This window comes from Oratosquilla oratoria, chromosome 36, assembly GCF_046742065.1.
Source record: "Oratosquilla oratoria isolate Oo_2021 chromosome 36, ASM4674206v1, whole genome shotgun sequence".
NCBI classification, from domain to species: Eukaryota; Metazoa; Arthropoda; class Malacostraca; order Stomatopoda; family Squillidae; genus Oratosquilla; species Oratosquilla oratoria.
In genome coordinates, this window is record NC_134812.1 from 33,736,744 (window position 1) to 33,745,039 (window position 8,296).

Sequence of the window (8,296 nt, forward strand, 5' to 3'; positions counted from 1 at the left end):
CACTCCATTTCATCCGCCTGGAACCATGTAAACAAAACATTACTGGAAGCCACGTTTCCAGTTTCAGAGGCTGTTGGTATTGGTAATAATAATGGGGACCTACGAATGTGATATATTCTACTCAGTCGTTACTATATGTGTGTGAAGTTACGACAGTTGAATTAAGTAGCCCTGCCATTGGAAACCCTTACCTGTGCGACTGTTTACCAGAAGATAAGGACGCTACCATTATGCCGCGCCGTAGGGGAATGTATAGAACGAGTTCCGGATCACTAATTTTGAACGTTCAGCCCGGTATGGTGGTATCGTCCTTGCCTTATGGTGAACAGTGGCATAGCCGAGGGTTCGAGTCCCAATGGAAGAGCTATTTGATTATTACTGCATATTTGGTGCCTGTCTTGTTGCGAACAATACCTAAAAACCATGCCTATGATTTTAATTAAAGTGTTCACAGCAACGTTTCAGTTGTCACCCACCCGAAGAAGAACTGGTATCATTAGAAGAAAATTAATTCACTCAGAAACTCCCAGCTTCATGTTTTGAAACTGGTAATGACAGTTTCATAACGTGGACAAACATTGCGCTTGCGCCGACATAGACGTGCGCGTGAGGTCACGTAGTACATAAATACTGTGGCATTCTTGGCCATGAGCTATTTCCCTGATGCAGGCCTCGAACCCCAAGTCTCCTGCCCATGTCTCCTGAGCCACAACACATACTCAAATGAATATCCTTGTTAGCTCCGCTGCCACTAATACTTAGTCACTTGTGTTATTCATCCGTAGGCCCCATGCCTCATCCTACTCTTAAGTATGTTTCCACCAAATCTTCTATAACCAGTTATTAAAGTTTCTTGATGGGTTGAATTAAAATGAAGATATAGTTTTCTTATCTTCTTTTCTTCTAAGTAATTACACTTGGTTTTTTCAAGCTACAACAAGGGACTCCCACCCAAGATCCCTGTTCATCCCACCAAGCCACTTCTGCTCCGACGTCACTATTTAATTCAACCAGTATCTTTTTACTTTTCAAATAAGTACCACCCTTTAAGGGCGTGACTTTACCTCCATGCACCAATAATTTTTCTCCTCCACCCTTTTCTCCAATTAGAAAGACTGTTATACTGTTTCAAGCGATACTGTTTACGCAAGCTGTTTGTCGCAGCAGAACGACTTCATGTTTACATTTCGTAACGTCAGCACCTCTCGGTATCCTAATCTATATTTACAAACACAAGACGATAAGCTAGAGTATGCAACTCTCTGCTACTTCCATTCGGTCATTGTATCAAAACAACCAAATAAAATTTACATATCGTTTCACCTACCCTCGATCTACCTAAATGTCTACCTCTATCTACCGGCCTCTTAAAAAGCGCCCCTCCCACAACATCGATCCCGCGCGAGCGGGTGGCCTTTTTCTAGGTAGTCGATGGTCCATTTCCTTGTTAACATCACCGTTATCCACTCGCTCTGGAGTCTCGAGGCGATAAAACCTTCCCAGACTAGATGTGTTCTTTGGTTAAACTAACTACTCTGGACCTACTTTTTGTCCACATTTCTTCAGTTACCGTACCCTATTTCTACGGCCCTGTGCACAGTGTAGAAGCAGATGGTGAAATTAGCTCAGTGTTTTAATTATCTCTCCGTTTAAATCCTATTTTCTCTGCTTTGCCCCCACCCCTTTCCCAGCGTAACAAAGTGAATTACCCCTAGAGTAACTCTATCGTGAGTCTAGTTACAAATTATCAAATCGATACCCAAGTCTTGATGTGCAGAGATCTACGAAGGGAAGTGGAAACATAAGACTTGACTCACCTGATATTTCCTTCTTCACCTCAAGTTCGACCTTGGGTTCATCACAGACGGTGACGGTACAACAAGCGTCCTTCGGGTCAGTCAGAGTGACACACTGCGTTTCTGGCGAATCCATCACCTCTTTGTTGGCAGGACACCTGAAAGGAAGTCCGGAAGGACAGACGTGTAAGACTTTCATGAACAAAGGGGGAAGGGTGACCTACTTAATATGTATTAAGGCACTGGTGTTCCTCTTGAGCCAGTCAGGTCTCTGGTTAATGCAAGTGGTCTTAATGGTGGCTGGTGGTCATGGAAAGTGTGTTTAAAAAATTCACAGACCTTTAATTTCTCCATTATGGTAATATAGCACACAGGGTTTGTTTTGGCTAAAGCTAGATGACTTTAATCAGCTGAGAATATAGATTCATGGCATACTGGATTGAGATCATATCTTATACCAACGTCCAGTTAAATAAAGTTGTCTAGCGTGAGCCAAAACAAGCTGTATAATCGTGATGTCGGGGCCAAGCACTCAAATTCATTACAACTGATCACTTGATACATCAGGCAAGGAGCGAATGCCTGAATACTCAAGAGAAAAACATAATTGTATTGCATTAACCCTCAAACAAAACGATGGTCACCGGAACTCACCTCGGGACACACGACTTGTCGCCGTAGCCAATGCAGGTGCAAATGGCGTGACATCCTACATAGAAGGTTTCGTTCTTGGCGTAAGTCTGGTTGCCCTCAGTGCAGCCCTCCGTGATCTGTGAGGGCGAGCTGTTGGGGTGTTCTGCCGTCGTGTTGATGGTCGAGTTGCAGACGCGGATGGCGCAGCAGGAGTCGTCGGGCGAGGGTACAAGTTTGCACCCAGGTTCGGACAGTTCCTGACCCATCCGGTACGGGCAACGGATCTGCACGGAAAGAAAACTTGTCTCACTTCTCTCTTCCAGAACAATAATGGTAACGTCGACAATGACATTCACGTAAAATGAAGCGAAAACATTTTCTTGTTGGGTGCCTCACACAGGAGTGCTTTTAGATACGTCTTATGTTTATGTGTTACTGTTTAACTGCTGTTGAAAGTTTTTTATTGCTGCTAAAGTTGGTTGCACAGTGAGACCGAAAGTCATGAGAGATGCCTCCAACCTCAATCTTGCCAACACCTCGACTACAGCTTTGTCACGTATATCAGTTAAGATTTTCTTTGTAATGTTATTACGCCAAGCATCTTTGTATTATCATGTGTTGCAGTGGTAAAAATAGGGGAACACTAATGTATGTCGTGCATATTACGAGATAAAATACTGAAAATCATACAATGTAAAGTTTCATTTGTGAAGGAAAGCAAAGAAAAATAACATAATAAGATAATGTTGAGATCTTGTACTGTGCAAGAAGCACAAACATGTGATTTCAGATTTTTTGGGGGGAGTCAATTTTTTTTTTTTCTGTTAGAATGGCTTGATCTCGCAATATGGAACTCACGTTACAGCTGATTTCGGTATTCTCGTGGCAGAGGCAGTGGTAGTCGCAGTTGTCGTAGAAGGATTCTCCCGCCTTGTATGAATTGTTCTTGAAAGTGCAGCCTCCCATGGCCATGCCCTCGCCAGAGGCGTCTGCAACATCAAGGATTAGGATCTATTAGAACAGTTTCAAGCGTCCCTCTGACCCATACACCAATTTATCTTCTGTGGATTTAGTCTTTTATTCTTGGATGGAACAAAAAAAGGTTTTGAAATGAAGTGAAATAAAGTAACAATGCAAAATGTTTATCAGGGTCTTCGTGACCGGCAGCCCATTCGATGCATTCAGTTGAACTTAATAATTAAAACCACCCAGCAAGTTCTTTCTCAGTGTCCTTTTATGGTTTTCTTAGCCATATAAATTTCAGTCTACTTACATAAATATATTCACAATAGTAGCCTGACTTTATACCTGCAGTAATACATAGATCCAAGATAACAAAAGCGAAGAAGAATATGTAAGATATAGATAGTGAATATCGGGGTGCACGTTTTTTTGTGTGTGTGTTTTCCACTAATTGGAAAGCACTGGAGCAGGTGAAAGAGTTTTAGAAGAATTCTGGTACAGAAATGTAGGCACTGGAGGATAGAATTATCCCTCCGCACATCCTTCTTACCAATAACCGCAGTAAGAAAACGAGGCAATTTTCTCCCAAATAATTCCTGCCTTATCCTACACCACTGCTCACCTCCAAGAGCAATTGACCGAAAATCAAGGAAATTCCCCCCCTCCCACTGTTCCTGCTCTACTCCAAGACTCCTAGGCTTAATGCCACCTATCGTTGATTACCAAACACGGAACTACTTACTTGCGTCGAACTGGCACCCGGTCTCAAGGTTGTCTGGGTTCCCGGTGTACCCGGAGAGGCAGTTGCAGACGCCGTACCGGGTTTTTTCCTCGACTTCTATGTGGTAAGGGACGCACTCCGTGTTTGGCCCACAGGCGATGTTTGCGCACGGATCATACTCTGGGTGTGGGAATGGTGCAGACAGGAACAACATGAGAAAAGTGGTAACAGGAAGGATAAGGCCGTGGGAAGAAAGATAACCACAGAGATAAAACCAAAGAAGTCCTATTTGATAGCTTTGGGTTGTGTGATAGTAGGTATTTGTAAGGAACTGAGCTAGAATCAGAATGTTGGACAATGAGGCAATTCAATTCATCAAATAATTGGCTTAATTTCTGGTCAACAACGACAAAATAATTTCAAGAGTGAGATAGAGTGAATCAGATAGTCTCTCTTTCGAGAGACCAAGTAGGAAAGGCCTTTTAAGAGAAACCTTACCTGCATTGTCTTCTCTGCCACTGCACACACCCAGAACACAACATTCGTCCAGGTCGGTGGGTTGTTCTCGGCAATGAGGATCGTTGGCGTAGGACCCCTTCTTGAAGAAAGGGATGGCACAGCGCTCCTTACAGCGAACGGATCCATCTGGGTTGCAATAGCACCTCTCTTCACATCCGTTATAGAATTCGCCGATGCCATACGAAGAGTTCTTGTAATTGCAGCCCACTGTGCGGAATGATAGCAGTGTTGAAGTGCTTGCAGGCGAGAACATTTCTATTTAAAGTTATATGTAAAAACTATTGGCTACAATTGATCATTCTAGTCTGTAATGTTGATTCCAGGTGGTGCCACTATGCAAGAGGCTAAGATGCCTGATTCCCCATTACACACACACGCACACGCACCACCCTCATGGAGGTTGCAGCCCTGCCATTTGTCACTTGATCCTGGAACCGGCTCAGGATCTCGAACAAGAGATCTACGAGTTCGGCCGTTGGCTGATGCCGTCTACCTAAATATTATTGATGCTGCTATCCAAGGAGAGCGGTCGGCTGCCTACAAACCGGACCCTGAGGCTGTCAACCAATGAACTACTTACTCTCAGTCTTGATGGTGATGGTCTCCGTGGAGGACCCCAGTCTCTCGAGCTCTGGGTCGTCAAAGATGGACACTCTAACCTGTGTCAAGGAACCAGTCTTTAGTATCGAGTGAGAATGTATGGATACTAATAAGACTGATAAGTTACTAAATGCACATCGAAGATTAAGTCGGCTTTTAGGTTGACTAAGGACTTACTTGGTACAGGGTGCTGGGCTTCAGTCCATCAATGGTCATCTCTCCCTTGGGAGACACTTCGCCTCTGACCTGCTCCTGTCGCATCCAAGGTGTGGAGGTCTCCTCGAACTCCTGCTCGTTCTCCAGCTCGCGATATTCGGCCACGTAGCCTCCGTCGTAGTTGCGTGATCTAACGAGACGAAGACTTTCTTATGAGGTGGAACTGCGATGCTTGTGTATATAATGTATTCGGTGTAAGCTTTATTCTTACTTCCCACGTGAACATTACGCGGGATCGAACTGTCAATGTGACCTTTCAATTCCCACCCTCGTTACTGCATTCAGATTATTATACAATACATGAAATTCTTTTTGTAATGGGAACGGATTTGATATGTATTTGTTGAGGAAATGTCCATACATACATACATACCTATGACTTTTTTCCCCTTACAAGGGAGGTAGCCAAATTCAAAGGCATAAAATCCACTCCCACCCATTCCATTCCCACATACTCCACTCCCATTCACCCCCCTCCCTCCCTCTTGGCTCCTCCTGGATGACGGGTCATCCCTGCATCTCGCCCACTGCCCTGGGTCAGAAGCAATGTAGCAAGACACAGCACATCCACAGCAAGGCCTCTTCATTTAATCGGCGACCCCTCCTGTCCGTAACCACTTAAAAAGGGTTTCATAGTTAGCTGCCTCTGCAGGTTTGTTATAGACTAGACTAGACAATGACATGGAGCATCAAGAGTGATAGTCAGAGAATTACAGCAAATACCGCCAAACCTCAAAGCTCTTGAACCGTTTTTTGAAAACCCTTTGTAGTCCTAAAGTAGCAGAAATAATCTTGGTCAACTTTAATCCCCATTCTTAAGGACAATGGACAAAGAAAATACACGATGACCTCCCTTATGTAGTCCTTCCTTTGGGCAATGTTGGGTCACCTTATTCATGTGAGGTTAGGGGCTGTGTCTTACCTGAAGTCGTCCCAGGCAAAGGTGATCGACCTGAAGGTCTTGTTGGTAACAATGAGCTTAGGAAGTCCGCCGCTGGCGACCCGAGTGCTTGTCTCCAATGTGGTGGCTTTGTCTGAAAAAAGGGAAGTGAAAAACCTTTAGCGAAATCTTGTTTCAGTTTTAACGATACTCGTGTTTCATTGTCAAATATTGCGACGTTTGCTTAGTAAAAAAACAACGATGGAATCAGTAACAATGGCTTTGGCAGTGTTCATTTTAACCAATAACGATCTTGGGTTTAAGTATCAAATGAGAATTAAATTGAATAATGAAATTCCAGTGTCGGGTATCAAAGCACTTTTGGGCTCTGAGAGAAATTGAAGAGGGGTCGTAGGGGTGGAAAAGGGAAGCTTGATAGGTGTCTGTATGTGTTTCTGTCTGTCTGTCTGTCTGTTTGTCTGTCTGTCTGTCTTTTTAATCTGTCTTTGTCTATTTGTCTGCTTTTATCTGTCTGCTGTGAGTGCGTGCCTAATTGCGTAAGTGCATGCATGTGCACATGGTCATCATTGAATCTGCTTGGGCGCTTAATTCTCCATTCGTCTTGACACTGCGCATACTTCGACGCTCTCTTTAAGTAAGAACCTGACGTACCTGTCTGAACGACGACATCGCCCTCGCAACTGTAGTCGACGCAGCATTCTGGGTCCTCTGGGTGGGGCTTTTCCACGCACGAGGGGTTCTGCAACAGGAATAAACATGTAGAATCCAATTACTCTCTCTCTCTCTCTCTCTCTCTCTCTCTCTCTCTCTCTCTCTCTCTCTCTCTCTCTCTCTCTCAAAATTATACTATCTCTCGGTAAATGTTTCAAAAAAATTTCCATGTCCCGATCGATTTCTCTGTAGTGCAACTGAGGCTAGATGTCTCAGTAGCACCTTTCGTCAGTTTTCAGACTCCTTCCGCATGGTAACGTCCATTTCCTTTCCTGGCCAAAGACAGTCGACGGCTTCGACTGTGGTTGAGTCCTTGTTGCGAACGTGTTGAGACGAACTTGATTAACTTAACGCCGTTAATAGATATTCTGGCTAACGGCAGACTATTTAAGTAGACCTGGGAGGAGGGGCGTCACCAAAGCTAAGGCATTCAGACCTAGACCCCTCCCCTTCAACGTATGACTTTGAGGATCAAGAAACTTACTGTGTTGCTTCCGGGGTAGAATTGGCATCTTGGTTGGCACTGATTGCCCGAGGCGGTGCAGCTGCACTTGGTCCTGCATCCGTTGTTCCAGCTGTCTCCTAGTCCAACGTAAAGTTCCGGCGACAACTGGCATCCAACTGCAAATCAACAGTGATTTTTTTTTTTTTATATATATAAAAAACAGCCTAACGAAATATCATTTTTGCTCTGTTTAGACTCAAGCTGAATATTAATAAAAGATACAAGGGGATAAAGCGCGAGGACGGTGTGAAAGATCCATAGTGATCGTTCATGGACTATGAGAAGGCACTTTTTCTAATGTATGGAATGAGGAGGAAAGTGCCGAGAACAATGGAAAAAATAAATAGCTTGAAGAAGTAGAATAGGAAATGATTAATTCAGCGAGAACACGGGGCTGCAACAGGGATGTGTGATCTCGCCGATGATGTTCATTATACAAAAGCATGATGAGAAACAGAGAAGAAAGAAAGAAAGAAGGCCTAATGTCCTGGCCACTGGACAACTATGAGAACTCTTATAATATCTGAGGCATAAGTTGCACCACCTCGATGAACACGGGGCTGCAACAGGGATGTGTGATTTCGCCCATGATGTTCATTATACAAAAGCATGATGAGAAATAGAGAAGAAAGAAAGAAAGAAGGCCTAATGTCCTGGCCACTAGAGAACTATGAGAACTCTTATAATATCTGAGGCATAAGTTGCACCACCTCGATGTCACTACTCACCAA

At 43.9% G+C, this 8,296-nt stretch overlaps 1 protein-coding gene across 7 annotated transcripts in view; it reads right to left on the minus strand.

Moving 5' to 3' along the window:
* Positions 1-8,296, minus strand: part of LOC143018947 (uncharacterized) — a 134,858-nt gene that overhangs the window by 30,075 nt on the left and 96,487 nt on the right. For all 7 annotated transcript variants that reach the window (XM_076174560.1, XM_076174563.1, XM_076174561.1 and 4 more), the window contains 11 exons: positions 8,294-8,296; positions 7,545-7,681; positions 7,001-7,088; positions 6,371-6,482; positions 5,410-5,578; positions 5,213-5,291; positions 4,612-4,839; positions 4,135-4,293; positions 3,288-3,418; positions 2,451-2,713; positions 1,818-1,954 (listed from right to left, as the gene is read on the minus strand). The exon at positions 8,294-8,296 is cut by the window's right edge and continues 166 nt beyond it. In XM_076174560.1, the coding sequence (XP_076030675.1) occupies positions 1,818-1,954; positions 2,451-2,713; positions 3,288-3,418; positions 4,135-4,293; positions 4,612-4,839; positions 5,213-5,291; positions 5,410-5,578; positions 6,371-6,482; positions 7,001-7,088; positions 7,545-7,681; positions 8,294-8,296 (1,506 nt within the window). The remainder of the gene's footprint in view (positions 1-1,817; positions 1,955-2,450; positions 2,714-3,287; positions 3,419-4,134; positions 4,294-4,611; positions 4,840-5,212; positions 5,292-5,409; positions 5,579-6,370; positions 6,483-7,000; positions 7,089-7,544; positions 7,682-8,293) is intronic.